General features: G+C 33.4%; 2 protein-coding genes across 2 annotated transcripts; both read left to right on the plus strand.

Annotated features, from left to right (window-relative positions):
- Positions 1 to 243: 243 nt before the first annotated feature.
- Positions 244 to 10184, plus strand: LOC129902191 (copper-transporting ATPase HMA4-like). The gene is made up of 9 exons (XM_055977274.1): positions 244 to 492; positions 1755 to 2042; positions 2664 to 3409; positions 3525 to 3996; positions 4111 to 4278; positions 4833 to 5087; positions 5449 to 5571; positions 8841 to 9326; positions 9602 to 10184. Exons 2-9 carry the CDS (start codon positions 1785 to 1787, stop codon positions 9992 to 9994), a joined length of 2901 nt encoding a protein of 966 aa, XP_055833249.1. The 5' UTR covers positions 244 to 492; positions 1755 to 1784; the 3' UTR covers positions 9995 to 10184.
- A 4667-nt stretch (positions 10185 to 14851) lies between these two features.
- Positions 14852 to 18406, plus strand: LOC129902601 (ADP,ATP carrier protein, mitochondrial). The gene is made up of 4 exons (XM_055977928.1): positions 14852 to 15059; positions 16474 to 16985; positions 17102 to 17473; positions 17826 to 18406. The coding sequence occupies exons 2-4, from the start codon at positions 16494 to 16496 to the stop codon at positions 18120 to 18122; spliced, it is 1161 nt and encodes a 386-aa protein (XP_055833903.1). The 5' UTR covers positions 14852 to 15059; positions 16474 to 16493; the 3' UTR covers positions 18123 to 18406.
- Positions 18407 to 23961: the final 5555 nt, after the last annotated feature.

Consider the following 23961-nt stretch of genomic DNA (forward strand, 5'->3'; position numbering starts at 1 on the left):
TAAGTGGCACCTCAAAAACTATTTGATGTTATCCTTCACACTAAAAGACTCCTAAGTGTGTTTCTCACACTATTAATAATTTATGTACGTAAAAACTTTGAATGTAGATATGAGGTAGAAGTAAATTTTTACCTTAAAAATGAAGGGTATTTATGCAATTAACCAGGAGTTTTTTTTGTTGGTGGGAAAGTAGAGGACCAGGTCGTTATATTCGAAAATTCAAAAGATAGTGGACCAAAATGGAAAGCATCTTTTCCAGCCCATTATATAAAGACACACACACTTCAAATTCAACTTTCCCTAATAAACCACCTTTGCCTTTTTCCGGCAACCCTCTGCAACTCCGACTCCAAATCCTTCATTCTTTTCTTCGCTTTTGAAATCCCATCAAAAAGTTGTATTTTTTCCCAAGATTTTTCATGTTTTTGACCTTTCAAGTGAAGAAAGGAAAACCCAACTGATCAATCTTCTGTTATATTGAAAGTTTTGCAGGTATTCATTTTCTCTACGTTGTTTTCTTATGGGTCGCTCTGTTTTGTGGATTTTGGAGCTTTGTGATGGTCAAATTTTGGTTAAATTGCTAATAGGTCAATGGGTGTCTCTTAATTTTTTTTTTTTTGTATTTCAAGATTTTTCACGTTTTTTACTTTCTAAGTGAAGAAAGGAAAACCCAACTGATCAATCTTGTGTTATACTGAAAGTTTTGCCAGAAAATTGCTCAAGGTATTTCACTTTCTGTACGTTGTTTCTTATGGGTCGCTCTGTTTTGTGGATTTTGGAGCTTTGTGATGATTGTTAATAGGTCAATGAGTTTCTCTTAAATTTTGATTATATTCACTTTCTTATTCCAAGATTTTCATGTCTTTGGCTTCTTTTTTTTTTCTTTTTCTTGATAAGGTAATTTCTTATGGAGGTTAGGAAGGTCTGGTAGACTTTGCACTATTTCCTTGTGACTTGCTATATTTTCTTCTTTATATCTGGAATTACTGCATGTGAACTGAGGTTCTTTTGGAAACAGTCTCTCTACCTCCGCTAAGTATTGGTAAGGTCTTCGTACATTCTTCACGGGTGGGATTTCACTGGGTATGTTGTTGTTGTTGTTTGTTACAAAGGTATTGGCTTTATGTGTGTGAATTGTGGTGTTTCCTAGACATTTCTTTTGTCTACTATGTATTGTCATGTTTTTCCCTTTTTCTCCTCTTTTTGATTCATAAGAGCTGATAAAGTAATCCCAAGTGATTAGTGGCGGAACTAGGATTTTCACTAAGAGGTTGAAAATATGAAAAAGTAAATACACAAAGAAGCCAAGGGGATTCAATATATACGTACACAATAGTTTTAACCTTGAATATACAGTGTAGTTTTTCACTGAAGAGAGTTTGGATGAACCCCCTTACTCCCATCTGACCTGTCCCTGCAAGTGATCAGTCTTCAATTATAGTGAACGTGGTGCTAGAAATTCGATTTATCCATTGGTTTCTTACCCACTTTTGTGTGTGCGTGTGTGAGTGAGTGAGTTTCGTGGACATTCTCTTCCATTAATCTGTCTTATGGAAGTGTATGATAGTATGTAGATTTTTGAACTGCTTATATTGGAGAGATTATCTACATAATGGTGTGTTTTGAGGGCTGCCTTCAGTGGTTTCACTTCCATAAATGGTTAATCTGTTGAACTAACTGTATGAATTTGCTGGATTGCTCAATTTTGACTGAATAATATCTGCAGTTTGACTATTGTTATCATCAATTTTCAGTGTTGAAGATTTTGATTCCCACGACAAAGAATGGAAGCTAATGGGAAGGACGAATTGAAGAAACCACTTTTGCAAGATGATGACGCTGTAGCTGTCAATGTGGTTCAATTAAGTGGCAGTAGGAATAAAAAGATTAGAACTCTTCTCTTCAAAGTTAGTGGCATCACTTGTGCATCTTGTTCCAATTCCATAGAATCTGCGTTGGGAAAGCTGAAGGGGATTGAGAGTGCTACAGTGTCTCCACTTCAAGGCCAGGCCGTTGTTAAATATGTGCCAGAACTTATCAGTGTATGTCCAATTTAAGACAATGGGATAATCTGTCAATTTTAAGCCAAGAATTTAATCATCAAATATTCAAGGACTTTAGAGTCTTAGACGACCAAATAGCTTTGTTTCCTTTTCATGCTGTTGACAGTCCATTGATTATAAAATTCACAAAATCTATTATTTTTAACTAATAGATTGACTCTTTTGTTTGTGCTTTTCTTTTTCCAATTCCAATATTATGACTTCTCTGTAATAACTGCTTCCAAAAGCAGTGCTTTTCTGGAGGATCCAACACGGGTGAGAGAACATTTTTGGAGAGTCCGAGCAATATAGCTATAGCATACATATTTATGCATGTCTCAATGTAAGGAGGAATTTTGCAAATTTCATAAAAGAGCAAATAGGTTTAAAGGTGAAACAAATAAAGGCATATATTTTAGGATGAAGTACATTTTAAAAAAGTTAGCCCTGATTTCTTATCATCTTTTCGTATATTGAGTGCTGCCTGAGCTCAACTAAGAAAAGTTGCACCAACTCTGATGTTTATGACTTCAGAGATTGATTTAATGATGGTTGATTGCTCTTTGCTTTTCTTATTTTTTTATGTTTCAGTATTTTTAACTAAATATTTGACTATACCAGGCAAAAGAGATAAAAGAGGCTGTCGAAGACACTGGTTTTCTAGTTGATGAGTTCCCAGAGCAAGATATTGCTATCTGCCGGATCAGAATCAAAGGGATGGCATGCACAAGCTGTTCTGAGTCTGTTGAACGTGCCCTTTCGATGATTGATGGAGTAAAGAAAGCTGTGGTTGGTTTATCTCTTGAAGAAGCAAAAGTTCATTTTGATCCAAATGTTACAAGTATCAGCCAGATTATTGAAGCAATAGAAGATGCTGGATTTGGAGCTGATATAATTAGTTCAGGCAGTGATTTAAATAAAGTACACTTCAAGCTAGAAGGCATCAATTCTCCAGATGATTTTACTGCTATTCAATGCTGTCTCGATGCGTTGGAAGGTGTAAACACTGTTGAAATTAACCAGCAAGAGTATAGAGTGACCATAAGTTATGAACCAGATATAATTGGTCCAAGAACCCTAATGCAGTGCATCCAAGAATCTGGACATGAGTCAAGTACTTATCGTGCGAGTCTTTTTATCCCACCAAGACAGAGAGAAATAGAAAAAGAGCATGAAATCCACACTTACAGGAACCTGTTTTTGTGGAGCTGCTTATTTTCAGTGCCAATATTTGTTTTCTCAATGGTACTTCCAATGACCCCCCCTTATGGAAATTGGTTAGAATATAAGGTTTTCAACATGCTAACTGTTGGAATATTGTTAAAATGGATCCTTTGTACACCTGTGCAGTTTGTTATTGGTCGAAGGTACTCTTTCCTTCATGGAATTTAAGTGCTTGTGATTTCCTTTTTTATTCGGAACTGTCTTTCGTAGATATATGTGTGAAATTTAATAATTTCTAATTCTAAACTTCTATTTTAGGTTCTATGCAGGATCATATCATGCACTGAGACGGATATCTGCAAACATGGATGTTCTGATTGCATTGGGGACTAATGCTGCCTATTTCTATTCAGTTTATATAATGGTAAAAGCATTGACGTCAAACTCCTTTGAGGGGCAAGATTTCTTTGAGACTAGTCCCATGTTGATATCGTTTATATTATTGGGGAAATACCTAGAAGTTCTTGCAAAAGGAAAGACATCAGATGCTTTAGCAAAGCTGACAGAGCTAGCTCCTGAGACTGCATACCTATTGACACTGGACGGTGCTGGGAATATTATTTCTGAGACAGAAATTAGCTCTCAGTTAATACAAAAGAATGATGTACTTAAGATTGTTCCAGGGGCAAAGGTTCCTGTCGATGGCGTTGTTATTAATGGTCACAGTTATGTGAATGAGAGTATGATCACAGGAGAAGCTAGGCCTGTCTCTAAGAAGCCAGGTGATAAGGTACTCAAGATTTGTTGGCCATGGGTTTCACACTTTTTGTTTTCAAATGCAGGCTGTCATAACAGATTCTATATCTTTTAGCATGCTTTTTAATAATAAACATGTAACTATTAGGTCATTGGTGGAACTGTAAATGAGAATGGATGTGTACTCATCAAGGCCACTCATATTGGTTCGGAGACTGCCCTCTCACAAATTGTTCAGTTAGTTGAAGCTGCTCAGCTTGCCAGAGCACCTGTTCAGAAACTTGCTGATCAGATATCAAGATTTTTTGTACCCACGGTGAGTACTACCAATGTTAGTAGAAACCAGTACAAATTATGTAAGCTTGTTTTGTTTCTAAGAATGAAATGAAATCCAAGCAGTTCATACAAAAACTATCAGATCTGCATTATGGCTAATCATTTTTTTTCAACTTAGTAACTTCTGCATGATGGCTAAGCTTTTCCAGACATAATCTTAATTGGCGTATATTTGTTTAAGCAAAAGAGGTACTCCCTTGATGTGTGATCAAGATATATGTTGCAATTGATATCTTCAGTATATTCATCTTAGAAGTCTTTAGTGACAATGTGCCATCATTTAAATACTGGTGGATGCAAACACTGAAATCTATAGCAAAGACCATGGCCAAATATACTCTGGTTTATTCTAAGACCTTAATCTGAATGATTAGGATGAAGAATAATTTGGAGCCTGTCATAGTTTCTAATGTGTATTTACAGTAAGTCAATATAGCTTTTGATATCTGAAATGGCTTGAGTTGATCTTATTCTCAGATGTTGCCAGTTATCAGCAGGAGATCTAAAACAACCCAATTTTTATTATATTTTCAGGTTGTTTTAGCTGCAGTTGTGACATGGCTGGGATGGTTTATCCCTGGAGAACTAGGTGTATATCCTTCAAGTTGGATACCAAAAGGAATGAATGTATTTGAGCTTGCGTTGCAGTTTGGTATATCAGTATTGGTGGTCGCTTGTCCCTGTGCTCTCGGATTAGCTACTCCTACAGCAATTATGGTTGCCACCGGAAAGGGCGCTTCTCAAGGTGTGCTTATTAAAGGTGGAAATGCTCTTGAAAAAGCACATAAGGTTTGTTCATCTCTTCAGCCTTATAAGTAGCCTATATGTGAAATTATTTCAATTTCACACAAGAAAGTTGTCCACTTGTCTTTTTTCTCTTTTGAGCTGCGAGGGATTTGAGGGGTCGAGGAAGCGAGAGTTGTTAGTTCATTGCCTTGAAATTTCAAACTCAGAGCCAGAAATGAGATCAATCCTAGGTTCTAGAAATTCTTGTTTACAACTATGGATAATAATAGATAGTTAACTGGGAGTTCAATTGTGCTTGCAGACTAATTTTAATACCAAATGTTTTAATTCATGAATAGAAAAGAAATTGCATTTTTCTGTTTTCCTATGTGGGTGTTAATGTAAACACATCTTGTTCTTGCAGGTGAAACTGGTTGTGTTTGATAAGACAGGAACACTGACAGTTGGGAAACCCACTGTTGTCAGTGCTGTGCTATTTTCTAACATCTCCATGAAGGACTTCTGTGATGTAACTATCTCTGCTGAGGTGGGCTTCTTTCCCTTGTGTTTCATAATTCTTTTCCTTAATACATTCTTAGATGTGATGCCTACCCTATTATCCGGTAACTTTGCTATGTGGAGATGTCCCCTACCTTTGGTCTAGTGGTAAGCGAGCAGCACAGTGTGTAGGTTAGGCGCACATCACTGATTCAAACCCCTCTGCTGACAAAAAAGTGTATTTAAGTGGATTAGGTTAGATGTGTCAAGTTTGTTGAATGAATGCTCTCAAATTGAGAGTTCATCCATTAAGTAGAAAGAATTCTGATTTACATGCCTAAAAATTTGCTATTTACATCCCTAAATATCCGTTATTCCTAGTTGTAATATCTCGAAAATTATGCTACATTAATCCCTGATATCTCCTACATATTGAAAGCAATTGACATCATAATTACACAAATATCTAGAGTTATTACATAGATATGTACAACTATTAGAATTTGTCCAACATGCTAACATCCCCCCTCAAATTGATGCTGGTGGATCAAACAAAATCAATTTGTCTACCAGAAACTGATGGCGTTGCCGTGCCATAGATTTTGTAAACACATCAGATATTTGAAGATCACTGGATACATCTGGAAGATTGGGAAGTCATCCTATTTCTGGGGACTTGGCCCTGCTTCTTTGTTTCTGGAACATTACTTCTCCAATCACTCTCTTTCTGGACACTGTCTGGTAAAATGGTCAGGACTCACGCACTTGTGGCATACTCCCACAGCTGTGACATACTGCTGAGTTCCCATGTCAGGTGCTCTAGTATTTTAGGTGTTTCCTCTGTTAAAAATTCCTCCTTTCCTGATCAACCTCTCGAACATTCTGGTCAACAGTGCCATGTCTTCTTCAACAAAATCTTGATTTTGGGTAGCTGCAAAGACCAAGTTTTCATCCCTTCTTGGTGGGGCATTTTTTTGATTTTGGAGTTTCTTCATCTCATAGTTCTTCAAGTTTCCCATGAGTTCATCCATAGTCTTTGTCTCCAAATATTTTGTCTCCATTATTGCATTAACCTTGCTTTCCCAAGAGTCAGGCAACATGTCTCCAATCCTTTTTCTCAAAGGAATGATCTCTCCAATAAAATTTAGTTAATTAGTAATGTAAATAAATCTATTGAACATCTCTGGGAAGGGTTCTCCTTCATTCATCTTGAACACCTCATATTGCCTATTCAAGAAGACAGTTTTTAACTTCTTGACCTGACTTGTTTTATGTTGTCACCTATGTACTAAAGAAGTCAAAAACTGTCTTGTTGAATAGGCAATATGAGGTGTTCAAGATGAATGAAGGAGAACCCCTCCAAGAGATGTTCAATAGATTTATTTACATTACCAATTAGCTAAATTTTCTTGGAGAGATCATTCCTTTGAGCAAAAGGATTGAAGAAGTCAAAAATAACAATGTTGGATACCTTGCAAACCACTTCTGATACCAATTGTTATTTTATGTAGTCACTTATGTACTGAAGAACCAGGTTCTTCATTTACTATTAAAGAAAAATAATCAACACAAGGATTTTACACGAAAAACTTCTTGCTACCGGCAGTCGAAAACTACGACCTACCCCTTAGGCTTTTTCCTCAAATTTCCACTAAACTTGAGCAAATTTTATGGTTACAAATTAAAGGCTCCAACTCTAGCACCTTTCTCCCTTTTCCTAGTTGCAACTGTTCCTTCAAGATTCTACCCCAATCTTGAAAGTCTTTACACTCGAGGAACAAACACCTAATACAATTTTTTTAGGAATGTAAAATGTTACTCTCTCCGGTCCAATTTATGTGATATAGTTTGACTTAACAAGAAGTTTAGGAAAAAACGAGAATTTTTGAAATTTGTGGTCTAAAATAAGTAATAGATGTTTGTGTGGCTATAAATCATTTCATTAAGGGTAAAATGAGTATTTTATAGGTAAATTGTTACTAAATGTAGAATTGTGTCGTTCTTTGAGGCTGACTAAAAAGGAAAGTTAGTCATATAAATTGGAACAAAGAGAGTACAATTTAAAGTTAAGTGAATTAAACTAGACAACTAAGACCCAGAAAAATAATCTTGATAGGAACAAGTTCTTCACAGTGCTAGTTGACTCTCTTTCACTTGAAGTCACTTTGCTTTTTCTCTCTTTATGCAGTGAAGTCTCTTTTCTTCAACATCAATGTAATGCTTTATATAGGAGTAGGAATGATTGTTTCTTATTCTCCCAATCCTTGAAGAATAAGTTAAAGATTCCAAGAACCTAATCCAAGTTTGACTTGGTTTTCATTTGTGCGTCGGCCTCCTTTGTTTTTCTCCTATTTCCAATGTTCTTTTCATGTGTGCAATTATTGTAATATTTCCATCTTGATTTCTTGTTCCTTGATCTATGTGATTAGCTGGAATCCCAATTCCTCAAGGAATCCTTCATGCACTTGGAATTTGCTTTGTGCTTGATCAACAGTCTTCAGTAGTATCCTGTGAAGGATCTAGCTCCTTCGCTTCTTGCAGTGTACTTCTGTAGTCAGATCTTGCAATAGACATGTTAAGGAATTGGTTCTTCAGTAGTCTTTGTCATAAACACTATCCGTTGTTATTTGAGACATGTTTAACATCCAGTTCTTGCATCATGTTTTTCATGTTTGTTAATCATCAAAACTCCATATGTGGCATAGCTCATGACTCCAAGCTCATAGCTCAACATGACTGATCTTCAATTATCACCATAAAGTTTCTGAATTACTCTATCTCCTATCCTATACTTTAGCCCTTTCCCTGAATTGAAGCTTCAGTACTATCATAATAGTAAATTATTTGAACTGAATATTGTGGCCCTCTTGCTCATGAGATAATAACTTTGGGGCACACATGATTTCTTCTCAACTTGTATTTGAAAAATGATTATGCATCTCTTCCAACTTTTAGTTCCGTTTTTTTAATTTATGAAGTGTAACCTTGATATTGCAGGCTAATTTGAGTTGGAACATTTTATGTTGTTCTAGAAGAGAGTGTTAATTGTTGTGAATGTAGTTACATCAGTTACCACAGCTAATATTAATTCCATTAAAGTGAAATATTTTGGACTTCTCAACAATGAAAGTGGATTACCTGCAATCGTGTTCAAGTAATAATCATTAAATTAACTATTCAAATATGGACTCAACTAAAACGAGGTATTTTCAATTGTGTTATAATAAGTGGAGAAGTTATTTAAAAAAAGATTGGTGAAGTATCAATTCTCTTGGGCATATCTGTATTGGATTCATTTGTCCAGAATTTGATTTTCAGGCAAATAGTGAGCATCCTATTGCAAAAGCAGTTGTGGACCATGCCAAAAAGTTACGCCTGAATCACGGTGCTGAAAATGAATATCACCCTGAGATAGAAAACTTTGAAGTGCACACTGGAGCTGGTGTCAGCGGAAAAGTTGGAGAACGGAAAATCCTAGTTGGAAACAGGAGGCTTATGCATGCTTTCAATGTCCCAGTAAGCAGTGAAGTTGATAACTACATTTCAGAGCATGAACATCTTGCTCGGACTTGTGTCTTGATTGCCGTGGATGAGAAAATAGCTGGGGCTTTTGCTGTGACTGATCCTGTAAAGCCAGACGCTGCACATGTTGTTTCTTTTCTCCACTCAATGGACATCACAAGTGTCATGGTGACTGGTGATAACTGGGCGACAGCAAGAGCAATAGCAAGTGAAGTGGGAATTCAGATGGTGTTTGCTGAAACAGATCCTCTGGGAAAAGCTGATAAGATTAAAGAACTGCAGGCAAGATTTTCTCTCCTCTTTCTTAATAATATGCACATTTTTATCAAGATTCATGATTAGCAGTTGATGTAGTGCACGTTGTTTGTCTACTAATGGCTATTGTTTGCTGTAAGTCTGATGCTATACGGTTTCATTTTGAGGATGGTTTGCAATTGCTAGGAAGAAACTCCAGACTTTAATCATGTGTGTGCACAAATAGTTGTCCATTTGAGGGAAAATTCTTTAACAGATCCAGTATGCTCAACTTGCTTCTAATTTCTACATCTTTGATGCAGTTGAAAGGCACTCCTGTTGCAATGGTAGGAGACGGGATAAACGATTCCCCAGCACTCGTTGCAGCTGATGTTGGGATGGCAATTGGTGCAGGCACTGATGTAGCTATAGAAGCCGCTGATGTTGTTCTCATCAAGAGCAACCTTGAAGATGTTGTCACGGCATTAGATCTCTCTAGAAAGACAATGTCACGTATCAGGCTCAATTATGTTTGGGCACTCGGATACAATGTGCTTGGCATGCCAGTTGCTGCTGGTGTCTTATTCCCCTTCACTGGAATCCGTTTGCCCCCATGGCTTGCTGGTGCCTGCATGGCTGCTTCTTCCATTAGCGTGGTCTGTTCATCACTGCTGCTGCAGTCTTATAAGAAACCTCTTAATACTCGAGTCAATTAAGTTTTTTTAAATAATCACCATTGTTGTATTTAGTGTTTCTTAATATGTGACCCTTGTCAGCTACTTTATAGTGAACATCTTACAAGTAAAACTTTTGATAAGGTGTTTTATCATTATGTTTCTGTTGCTACTTGCTAAGTATTACATGCCTACTGGTATGTATTGGAGTCCATCTGTACCAATTCTTTTTTTTAATCTGTCCTATAAAAGAATGTCACTTTTCTATAATTAGAATAACTTAACTTTAAAATTATTTACTTATCTTTAATGAAATGATTTATAGTTGGGGAAATTTCGCAAATAACCACTATAATAAACTTAATTAGGCTCCTTAGTATAGTTTGCATATTTACGAGCTGTAGTTATAGTTTAAGTTGCATTGTTTGTATAATTCGCGGGTTTGTATAATTTGCAGCTACATTTGTATAATTGAGTTATTTTTGTATAAATTCGAAATAACGAATTTATACAAACACAAACATATGAACTTTAAATAGTTATACAAAATTACATTATACAAAAGATATACTAATTTTGAATTATACAAACGTGAACCGTAATTAACACTAAATGTTAGTGGTGAATTGTAAATTAGCTTAACTATAGCTATATTAACTAATTAACTAGTATATATTTGTTTATTCACATAATTTTTCCTTTATACTTACATAAATATATCACGTAAATTAGGACCCAGGAAGTAACAATTTAAGCTTTTGCACAACAAGAAAGTCGATTTGAGGACTTTATTAGGCAGTGCAAAAATATGTGTATAAAATTAGGTAACTTATTAAGTAATTAACAAATACATTATCTTCATTAGTTATTGAGTACAATAATATCATAGATTGATCCTTTCACAGAAGGAGGGTTTTTCAAAGCAAAAGAAAACACAGCATTTTATGCAATTATAAGGATAGTACCTCTAGTAGGCTTAATCTCCTGTGTTATCATTATCGTCTTCAATTTTTAAATTTAGGAGATGAAAATGTTGGGAAAAATAGCATGCACAAATAATATTCGTGAATCGCCATATATATAATAGCAATAAAAACAGAACGCTAAAGTATGGATAATTGATCAGAATAAAAAAAACGATAATGATACTGTGATTTTTACGAGAAAAAAACTTTTGAATAAGTGAAAAAACTATGGGCCAAAAGAACAATTGATCTCACTATAATAAGAAATTTTATATTTTGTATCATTTGAATAAAAAAGAGAAAATCTTTAAAATGACAATCATTTGGCCATAATTAGAAATAGTTAGGGTATTTATAATTTATCGGAGTGATGTTTCAATGCAGATTCCACTCCAGTTATAGCTAATGTTTGAGATGCTAAGCAACAACAAAATGAATTCTTTCTCTCCTCTATCTCCGTCTCCCTCTTTTTATTATGTATTTTAATCTCTCTGTTTTTATATTTCTGCCATTTTTTTCTATATTTCTACACTTTTTGAGATATCAAATGACTGTATTTATTGTATTCATATGTGTATTTATGTTGTATCTTCTCTCTTCCTCTCTCACCCCCTCCCTCTCTTTTTGTATTTTATATTTCCACTAGCCCAGTCCGAAGCCAAAAGAGCAACAAAAAATTTTAAAATTTTCAAAATGACATGTCTATTTTGGATGATACCAAAATGGTAAAGGTGCATGGCGATTTGCGCCGCCGTTAACGGCATTAAAGTAAGTCGCACGTCGTTGTGCGCCTTATAATTCGCACAACGATGTGCGACTTACTTTAAGTCACATCAACCGCTAATTTTTCTTTTTCCCCCTTTTAATTAATTCCTTTTTTATATAATAATAATTAAAATGTAATGATTTCCCCTTTTCCCTTCATTGTCTTATTTTCCCACATTCTACTAAAATAATTCAAATTATTTTCATAAAATTATTATTTTATATAGTAGTTAAAATTATTTTCATGCGTAATTTAATAAAAACTATGGTTAATAATTTCTCTAAAACTTCGGTTTTGTTTTGTTCTTCAAAGTATACATGCAGCATTGGATTTACGTCAATATTACTTAGCCCAACTATTTTTATTAAAGAAATAATGTTTCAATGTCATTTTATTGAAGTCAAAAATGATTTTTGTTTGACTTCAATAAATTTTTGATCGACTATAGAATAAAAGTAGAATTTTATATTATTTTATTTTAAATATTTTTTTTGAAAAGGAAGATGCGATCATACGACGAAGTTAATAAAATAACTATAAATTACAATAATTAAAAAATTAAAATATAATAACACATATTTTAGTCATAACAAGAAAAAATAAAGATATAATTTTTGCATACTATAAAAAAATTTAACCATAATTTTAATTACTATAAAAAATAATAATTTTATGAAAATAATTTAAATTATTTTAGTAGAATATTGGAAAATAAGACAATGAAGGGAAAAGGGAAAAAATAAATCATTACATTGTTATTTTTTTTTAGTTATTATTATATAAAAATGAATTATTTAAAGGGAAAAAAGAAAAGGAAAAAATAGTGGCTAATATGACTTAAAGTAAGTCGCATGACGTCATGCGACTTACTTTTAACGCTGTAAATGACGTCAATGATAAGATGCAAATCACCCTGCACCTTTACTGTTTTGGTATCATCCAAAATTGACATGTCGTTTTGAAATTTTTGAAAAAATTTATTGCTCAACTCTCCATTAGTCTCTCTTTTTATATATCTTGAGGTGTCAGACATGTATAAAAATAAAAAGAAATAGAAATGTGAAAGGACAAAAGTTGTGTAAGGAGAAAATAAGTCCATTGAAATTATGAAAGGTTAAGGCAAGAGCAACGTCCTAAAGTACATCTTAAAAGGCAATCTCCAAATTCAATTTGATATTTGCTTTGTCAAAGTTATATACCAACTTTCCTTTTCGTTCTTTTCACGCGGAATACAATTTCCACACTACGCAAATACTCCTTTTCCCACATACCAAACGCCTCACATCATATTCACTTTCAATTCCCGTTTTAATTTATTTATTTGAATTTGATTTGACATAAAAATAATAATTTCTTTTAATCTTGTAATATTAAATAAAATATATATTTTTAATTTTATGATCTTAAGTATGTCACATAAAAATTAAAATTTAAAAGTTGTTAAAAAGCTAAAAAGACATTCACTTTTAAATATTCTAAAAAAGAAATTAAATGGAAGAAATATTTGATAAGAGATAAATAATGGCGAACACTTCTAGAAAAAAATAGTATTTGAATTTCAAGATGGAGTGGCTGCCACAAATTTTAATGCCCAACTTGTGGCTTTTGACCCGAAATATAATTTAAGCCCAAATTATTAATAATTTGTAGTCAAATTATAAAATCTCATTATTCCTTCTCTCTTTTAGTCAGCATAGTTTATAGTCAAATTATTCTTCCTTCTCTCTTTTAGTCGCCTGAGGCCGCTGAGGGAGTTTGAATTGATTTAAAAATTGATTAATTTAAATATTTTATATAATTTTTTTGAAGTATAAAATAAGTTAAAATTTATTTTTAAGAAATCAAAAGTTAAAAGTTGGTCCCCTTCTTCTATTATTTTTTTTTTGGCTTAAAACTTAAAAGTCATTTATGTTTGATCAACAATTTTATTTTTTACCCTAATATATTTTATAATCCCCATATTATCCTCCTTCAATTATTTTCTTCCGGTTTTTTTTCCTTCTATATTATGTTCCCATTCTTTTACTTTTTTTCTTATTAATTATTTGTGGTGAAGAAGAAATATAATCATTATTATTTATAAATGTAATTTAAAAAGTATCTCAAATTTTTATGTACTTTATCAAAATTATATATTTAAAAATTAAAAATAACTTACACATATAAATTAACTTATATAATCAATTTATATTGAAGTTGAATTAAAATATAAATTAATCTTACTTCAATTTATTTTAGAAATGAATTTATAATAATTAGTATTTATAATGTTTAACAACTTTAAGGGTATTTCAAAGATTTTGACAAAAAAAGTGCTTAACAATATTTGTGTACCAAATACATCAATAATTGTTTTCCAGCTTAGGCACTTTAATTGCTTATTTTGAAAATAAATTTCATGCACTTTAAAGAGTGCTTTTAAAGTATTTTTTAAAAGCCACTTTTTTTCCAACCAAACCAAACGGGCTCTTAAGCTCTTATGCTTCTCCTTCTCTTTTCTCGCCTTCTCACTTCTTCTATCCATCATTGATCACCGTTGTATACTTTCTTACTTTTTCACTGTAGTGAACACCAACATATTACCTTCTTTTTCCTTGCATTTTTTTGGTGATATACTTCTATTTCACGTAAAAATAAAAATGCTTATCTTCTCTATATATTTCGATCAAAATACAGCGATGGCTGACACTTTACTTCACTTGTTGTCCATTTTCAGTTATATTACATACTATCATCAATTATCCTCATATGTTCATCACCTTCGATTTTCACTGCATATTTATCAACACCAGACACAACAATTATTATCGGTCGCCTCCTAGCTACACCAACATCGATCGCTATCACCAACCACCAATCACAATTATTATTACTACTAGCTTTTAAAATGTAATTTCTCAAAAAAATCATTTTTATATCATATCCTGTAAATTTTATATTTCTAATATCTTCTATTTATTATTAATTCAATTGAAGTCTATAAGTATTTTTAATTAAAACAAATAATTGTAATTGAGATACTAAAAAACAAGCAGTCTTTATTTAATAATTAAATCTAGATTTTATAATCTAAATAAAAATAAATATGTTTTTTTTTTCAAATTAATCAAATAAATAAATTTCAAACGCAGTAAAACCTAAATGAAAGAGGTCGTAAAAAGGAATCATGCGCCCGCGAAGTAGGGATTAAAAGTCAAATTCCTACCAAAAAAATATTGGGAAAATAGGTCGAAGAAGCAGCGACCCCAATAACCAATATATATATAGCAGTGTTGCCTTCGCCGTTTCAACTCCTTTCACTCCTCTTTCTCATCATCATCATCCTCTCCTCGTTCTTCTCCTCTCCATCATTATTCTCGAGGCGAGTCGAACGCAGGTATGTTTCTCTCTTTCTCTAATAATGCCTACATATATATATCGTTTTGATTTTATTTTTTTCAGAATTTTTTTTCTCTCTGTTTTGTTTATTATATGTATTCATTTTACTGTTTTTAGCTTTTTTCTGATTAGATCTGTTAAATTTAGTGATTTTTTGGTTTTTGTAACGTTTCTGTGTACTTCGTGGAGATCTGCTTTTGTTTTTGCCAGAACTGTGATTTTGTTTAGCAGATCTGCTTTCATTCTGATCTTATCTGTATTTTTCAATGCTTTTTAGGTGTGGATGACTGTTTTGAATGTTGAGTCTGCAGATCTGGTTAACGAGTTGTATTGCTATGTTCATATTGTGTTCTTTCATTGTGCTGCTCCATAGTCAAACGTATAGTGATATTTGTGTGATTGTGGTTGACTAGGGTTGACTAGTCACTGAGTTTAAGAAAGAACAATTTTTGAAATATGTGATCTTAAACAAGTTATATATATGTTTGTACGGCTATAAATCATCTAATTGATAATATGAGAATTAAATTGCTTTTCATTATAAGAAATGTGACAGATTAGAAAGGAAATTCTATCAACAACATAAATTGGGGCGGAGAGACTAATTTCATTGCTTAAATTTTATTAATGAATTGTGAGTTGATCCATGTTGAATTTAGCATTAAGTCTGTCTTATATTATATGAATATAGAACTCAATTAGTGCCGGTATGCTATGCATATTGTTAGTACTTTGTGCACAAAGATGTTGAGTGTTATTCTGAAATTGATTCATTGCAAGTGATTCACTATTTGTTTTGGGATTTTTTCCCCGTAGGATTGGAAAGTAAAGATTATAATTTCAATCTTTATGTAGGGTGGACCAGTGTGATTATTGATCTCTGCACTTAATGCAACTTTTTGTTGCAATTCCAGATAAAGCTTCTTGTTTATTATTTGAATTTGTGCTAATTATGAAATTTATGCTTTTTGTGTGAAGTTGGTTGGTTGAGCTCTTAATGCCCATTTTCTAGCCTAAAATATTTTGAGATGTTACTTGAACCAGATTTATCATGTGCTTTAAACTTTAAATTTTGAGTTAAAAGTTTTGCCCACTTATTTGCTAAGTAGAGTTCAGAATAGTGGTGGCTGTTGACATTTCTAAGGCAGCAAAGGAATTGCCATTTCAAATGGTGGGTAAATGTGAAAATACCATGATTATTAATTGATTGAGTAAAGTTTTTAAGTTTGTGTTGGGGTATATATTGTGATTGGATGGATGGTCCAAATTGTTGATCGTGCAGCTCATCAGATGAATGATGAGAACTCCTAGTACTTATGGCAGCAGTTTTTTGTACTTTGCTGGATTTATGGACAGATTCTGTCAGTGTGAAGCTTAAATAGAGAGATCTGACTCGTGCTCAATTTGTGCAGGACTTTTGTTTAACGTTGCAATGGCAGATATGAACCAGCACCCAACTATTTTCCAGAAGGCAGCCAACCAGCTGCACTTGAGCTCAAGTCTATCCCAAGATGTCCATGCTCGCTCTGGGGGCATTCAGCCTGCTCTTTACCAGAGGCATTTTGCTTATGGCAACTACTCCAATACTGGACTGCAGAGAGGCCAAGCCACTCAGGATCTATCATTGATCACCTCAAACGCCTCACCTGTCTTTGTGCAGGCTCCTCAAGAGAAAGGATTTGCAGCTTTTGCCACTGACTTCCTCATGGGTGGAGTTTCTGCTGCTGTATCAAAGACTGCTGCTGCCCCTATTGAGCGTGTGAAACTTTTGATCCAAAATCAAGATGAGATGCTCAAGGCTGGTAGGCTCTCAGAACCATACAAGGGAATTGGTGATTGTTTCGGGAGGACAATTAAGGATGAAGGTTTTGGATCTTTATGGAGAGGAAACACTGCTAATGTTATCCGTTATTTCCCCACTCAGGTTTACCATTTGTCTTCATTTTGAGGGCTGAAATTTATGCATCAAAGATATATGCAAATTCACTGTTCTGTTTGTTTAAGTTGAGCATTGACTGACTGATACTCTGTCTTATACAGGCCCTGAACTTTGCATTCAAGGACTACTTCAAGAGACTCTTTAACTTCAAAAAGGACCGTGATGGCTACTGGAAGTGGTTTGCTGGCAACCTTGCATCAGGTGGTGCTGCTGGTGCTTCCTCTTTGTTCTTTGTCTACTCCTTGGACTATGCTCGTACCCGTCTTGCTAATGATGCCAAGGCTTCAAAGAAGGGAGGTGAGAGGCAGTTCAATGGTTTGGTTGATGTCTACAGGAAGACACTCAAATCTGATGGAATTGCTGGACTATACCGTGGATTCAACATTTCATGTGTTGGTATCATTGTTTACCGTGGTTTGTACTTTGGAATGTACGACTCCTTGAAGCCTGTCCTCTTGACAGGAAACCTGCAGGTTAGTGTTTTTAAAATTGGCTTCGCTCTGCTAGTTCATGACTTTATGCTATTCTGAATAGTCTGTTGCTGTGTCATACCATATTGTTGTTGGTCTTGCAATTTTGTTGTTTGTATATATCCTTAAATGTTTTCATGTTGGAGATGGATGTTTAGGACTTATAGAATTCAGTATATTTGGTTAAAGATTGTCAATTTCAGCTGATTTTTTCATGTTCCTTGAGTTGTTTGCCAGAAAGTAGATAACTGCAATTGATTGAGTTTCTTTTTGTGAGAGTTTACATGGATATGGATAAATAAACTTCTAGTATAAAAAACTAGAATGTCTGACCCTTGTATGGTGCTGTATACAGGATAGTTTCTTTGCTAGCTTTGGACTTGGTTGGCTCATCACCAATGGTGCTGGTCTTGCTTCTTACCCAATTGATACAGTTAGAAGAAGAATGATGATGACATCTGGTGAGGCAGTTAAGTACAAGAGCTCGCTTGATGCATTCACCCAGATCGTTAAGAATGAGGGAACCAAATCTCTGTTCAAGGGTGCTGGTGCTAACATCCTCCGAGCTGTTGCTGGTGCTGGTGTGTTGGCCGGATACGACAAGCTTCAGGTTCTTGTTTTGGGAAAGAAATACGGATCTGGTGGTGCCTAATAGGTCAGCCTCGTAACATGCTTTTAGAATTAGATGGTGATGAAAATCTTTTTGGAGTTACATTGGAGGATTCAGTTGGGGAGACAATTATCATTCTTCCTTTTGCCTTTTTGTAATAATTTAAAACCTTAGAGTGGGTTAAAGCACCAAAACCCCACACTCGTCTCCCTTGTTGAAGGGTTTTTACTATTTTGTTTGGACGGACCACCTTATTTCAACTGCAGAGTTTACAGATTCTTGATGAATCTTTTGATAAAATCAAATGCGGATCAGTTTGGGATTAATGTTGTTTTAAGTGTGGCATACATTATTTTGCCTTACCATCTTGTTTTCATACTTTTCTTGTTTGCTTGCCCTCTGTCTATATACATAATAATGCTCAGGAAGCTTCACATTCGAGCATACAAAACCAGTGTCCGCAGCTATCAATTAGATTTCTCTTGTGATTGGTCGAAATGGCAGTGGGATTTGAACAGTACACATGAGTCATTGAAGGTTGGATATTTGATCAACTTGGCTACTATTGATCCCCTATTTTCTTCCTACTTGCTGCATTTATTGTTGCAGAACAGTTTTCTCTGGTATATTCAACTACTCTCTTCATTCTAATTTAGGTGTTGTAGTTTCACTGACACGGAGTTTAAGAGAAATCTTTTATACTTTGTGATAAATATTTTTGTGGATATAGATCATGTGTTTTAAGGTCAAATCGTTATTAGTCTTATAAATTGGGACATAGAGAGTACATTTGTGATTGAACAAGCAGTGGTTCAGCTCTTTGGTACACAAACCCCTATACGATTTTTTTTAGAAACAGCATAATAGGCTCAAACATTGTGGAATTCTGTTTCTAAATAAGAATCCATAAATCACAAAAAATCTGAATTTTGTTCACTACAATAAAGCTGCATTTTCTAATTAAGTCACTCTTGGTTGTGGGTGATTAAAAGAAACGAAGTATTTCTGAATGAATAGTGAACATGTCATAAATATTTTTTTCTTATAAATATAAAGAAAATTATTGTAGATAAATAAAGCAAATGTATATAAATTAGTGCCTACATGAGCGTTAAAACATTTATTTCTGTCACAGGAAATGAGATTTATCAATATAAATGCACAAAATATAGAACTAACATGTAAATAACCATAGAATGGAAGGTTCTCAAAAAAGAAAAAACAAAGAAGAATAAGCATGTAACACGCACATTTGTCAAAATTTCTTGAAAACGTATGATCCATTATACTTTTAGGAACGTTTTAGTTTGAATACAAATTATGATGTGATAAGTTATGTTGGATTAATTATGATGAGATAAGTTATGCTGAGATTATTTCTTATTGAGTGTTTGGTTTATTGTATTCAAAATAATATACATTGCATAAATTTTAAGAATATGTTGTTTGTTTACAAAAATACACTTCACTTTATTTAGCTTTTAATATTTTCTTTGCAAGCTTTAGTTATTCAATATTCATTCTTAAAATAAAACTTTCATCTTCTTTACCTTAAATATTTTTATGTGTGCATTTTCATGATGTCCGTATGTATTTAAAAATAAAACTTTCTTCTTATTTAATTTAAAAATAGAATTTTTATTTTAAATTTGTTAAAGTAAAAAAGAATTTATGAGAAATCAAAATATAAATAAACATAAGAATTAGTCAAATAAATTTATAAATAAAAATTATATTATATAGTGTAATTTTTTAATAGAAAAAATATGAAGAATTATCATAAAAATAAGAAGTGAATGTTGTTATATATGGTATTAAAAATAATGTAAATATATATAAATGTGAAAAGTGAGGTATAAAAAACATTTAAAGGGATATATTTGTCATTTACCTATTTTATCCCGGAATAAGTTATTCCGAGATTTGTATACCACCAAAGAGGAGGGATAACTTATCCCGGTACTATTTATTAATCCCGGGATAAGTTATTCCAGACTTATCAATCAAACACCAATTTAAGTGCCACTATAATTTAATCCCAAAATTATTTGGTATTATCCTTCACACCAAACGACCCCTTATTTCTATGACTTATATAATATATATGAACTTATGAAAATTTGTCCCGTTTTGTTGCGTGCACACACGCATTCATGCATTGTATAGGAATTTCAGACATATTAGCAATTTCTACTCTCTCCGTTCTATATTAGTTGATCATTATATTAAAAATAGTTATCACATATTAGTTATTCCTCTTACTAAATCAAGACAACATTAATTAAATTTTTTCTATATTAACCTTGTAATTAATTCTTTTTTGAAAGTATTCTCATTTATTTATAAAATTTCCAAGAATTTTTATAAAGGGTATTACTAAAATTATCTTCTTATTTATATTTTCTTAAGTACCGTACAAAATGAAAAGTGATCAACTAATATGATTAATCAACAATAATGTTAAAAAGATGATTAAATGAGAACAAAGTGTCGTAATACCGACCATAAATGAGACCTCGAGGCTTTTATGGAAGAGCCTATAGGAACGGAGAGCTTACAAATAAATAATTACGTGAAGAGGAAATTACAACTTTATATATTTCTTTTGTGTATGAAGGATAATTAGGTGCAATTACGTTATCTTTCCTGCAAAAAATATTTGCAAAGAGAATTTTCAACTCTTTTTATTTTAATAGAAAAACAGTATGAATAAAAGGGATATGAATAGTCTCTTAGTAGCCGGTTCATTAGCTATAATTTGAAAGAGGGCCAAAAATATATCTGGAAAAGATTTAAAAATATCCTTTTACTTATCTTTTAATCTAAAAATACTATTTCATTCACCTTTTTGATTCACTATAATCATTGAAACTAACAACCTCTCTTTATTTTTTATTTTTTAATTAAAAAATTCCACCTCCACTAAATTTTTTACATAATTTATCTAAGCCAAAAACAATTTAGTCGAGGTGGAATTTTAATTTCATCCAATAAGAAAATGACACATGATAAATATTTTTAAAAAATAAAAAATAAAAAGTAAAAAGAGGAATGTTAGTTTCAAGGGTTATAGTGAGCCAAAAAGGTAAATGGAAAAATATTTTTAGACCAAAAGATAAGTAGAAGACTATTTTTAGACGAAAAGTGGATGTAGGGTATTTTAAAACCTTTTCCTATAATTCAAAAGTATTTTTGATCCTTTTCCGACTATGAGCCCGTTTGGATGGACTTAAAAAAAGTAACTTTTATGTATGAAGTGCTTTTAGAACTTTAAAGTGTTGAAAGTTATTTTTATAAATAAGCAGTTGAGTGTTTGGATAAAAGTGCTTAAATGAGGAAAATTATGTGAATTTTAGGGTTAAAAAAATAAAAAGGGTAGTTTGAGAATTTAGTTAAAATATAAGGGATATAAAAGTAATTTCCATGATCAAAGAAAATGACTTTAAGCACTTAGAAAAAAAGAAGTTAGGAATCCTAACTTTTCATTTTTGACTGACTTTAAGAACTTTCTGGCTTAAAGTTAGCATTAGACAAACACGTCCAAAAGCTGAAAAGGGGCTTTAAGTTGGTTTTGACCAACTTAAAGCCAATCCAAACGGGCTCTATAACTTAAGGAGCTTGACACGGAACACCTTGTGACCAAACTCTATGCAAAGTCTCCTATTGTTTCTCCAACAGCAAGAACAGGAAGATGTGAATCTTGATGTGATTACATGATATCAGCCACCTCAGTGTTACTATCGTTAAGCTTTGTATTGATCATCAAAGGAACTTACAAACAGGTTGCTCATGTAATCAAAGAACAAACGGAAAATAGAAAAGGGAGTTACAAAATAGCTAATGAAAGAAAATGACGTAACTCTTAGCCTAAGCCCTTAATGGATTATTTTCCTCTTCTATATATATATGCATCTTTCGTAATTTAACAATTCCCATTCATAACAGCATTAAGCACCTTGGTTCACTGAGCACAAAGACAGCAGGGAAGAGACAAACACCATGTCACCAAAAGATAACATTTCTGCAATGAAGATGAACCATAACAAAACTTAGGGAAAATCCTTCACGTGTCAGCTTCTGGGGTAACCAGTAATCTCATAGTAGTCCTTCCTGACTACCTTAGTGAATGCATACCATAACTCATATCTGAATCAGTGATTATCAAAATCCAATCGTCATCTTCATCTTGATACTTGATTGAAAACCTTTGAAGTGATATCTTAAGCCTCTTTTCCACTTCCCCCTCCAATTCTACCCTGGTTGATGAGAGAGAGAGTCGAAACTTTATGATATCATCTCTATATGTAACCTTTAAAGTCATCAGACTATCACGAGGTACTCCTGTTGCAGGAGATCTTTTGTGACCCAAATCATCTGTGCCTTTTTCTTGGGAACGAGAAGGACATTGTTGATCCCCCACATATGGTCCGGCACCTTGAAAAGATACCCCTTGGCTAACATGGACATTAACTTTTCTAGTCTTGTGATGAGGCCATCTGGAGATATTATATCCTCTACATATTCGTTTCAGTGTTACTCGACTAACTTCAATAAAAGAAGTCCACAAAAGGGATTTCAGTTTGGTTAAAGGCATATGAGCGTACATAAATATAATTACATAAAAAGAATCACGAATCTCAAATGCGCTGAAGTTAGTGAACTTACCACGTAGATTTTTGGCAGCATCATGCTATTGCTGCTCCAGAATCTTGCGAGTAATCCCATGATCTTTTTCTATCCTTTGTAATTCATTGTTCTTCTGTGAATGGATTTTCTCGTTGTTAGTCATTGCAGTTCCTGCAGAATTAATTTCTAAATTTGGTTGTTCAAAGTGTGAATCATTTCACTTGTATCCTCAATGTGGTCATCATGTGCCACATCCACGTTAACCGTTCCTCTATTGGATGAGGAAGTAACGGATCAACTTCCACTGTCCCTTCACAGTTGAGTGAGTCATGCTTGTGTGATGAACAAGAAGGAACATTATTCTGTAAATTTGACTGTTGACAGAAAGAATCAATTTCAGTTGTTTCTCCTCCATCCTGAAGTGATTGAACATTCGGTAGAGGTTGGCCAGTTTCAAAGGAGTCAAGTTCATCACTCGGGGAAACTTTAACAACTTCAGCGAGCATCCTCTGCCCTACTTCTTTTCCAGAAGCAACTATGAAATCTGGAGTTGTTCTTTCACTGTGGATAAAAGCATCTTTAAGAAAGTATGACATCATCAATTTGACTCCAACCAACACTCAAGTCTTTGAAAATATACTTTGGTCCCTCCTCATTCTTTTCCAACAAAATGGGAATTCTTTATTATTATTCATTACCAAATATTTCCAAAAAATGAACAATTTTTTTTAGAAAGAAACCAAAAAAGAGCTCCTGTTTGCAGGTGATTTTTGCTGATTCCGACGCTAGTTTCGTCCACATTTTCTTCATCACAGGTGAAATCGTCATCATCTTACTCATTTCTTCCATTTTCATCCCATTTTCTTGAAGAATCTTCAAAAAATAATAAAAATCCCACCATTTTTAGAAGCTTGAGAAGCCTTTCAAATCACTCTCCAAAATCACTCCATAATTGGTGAGGAGATAAATTTCAGTAATTTAGAAGCATTATAAGTACGTTTCCGCCATTGCAGGAGCTCGATTTAAGCTGATCTTGTTCATTCGCGTTTCTGTATGGATTTTTACCAGTCATCGACCGTTAAATACTGATATCTAACTCTAATATCGATTAGTGTAGTCTATAATGGCAGTAGCTGAATTTGTTGTTGGTGGTGATAATTATATGAGATTATGGAAGGAAATTCCCAAAACCTGGAATTGGAAATCTTTTAGTAAGACAATAGTGCCCATTGCTTTGCGTCACAATGGTTCATAC

This window comes from Solanum dulcamara, chromosome 9, assembly GCF_947179165.1.
Source record: "Solanum dulcamara chromosome 9, daSolDulc1.2, whole genome shotgun sequence".
NCBI classification, from domain to species: domain Eukaryota; kingdom Viridiplantae; phylum Streptophyta; class Magnoliopsida; order Solanales; family Solanaceae; genus Solanum; species Solanum dulcamara.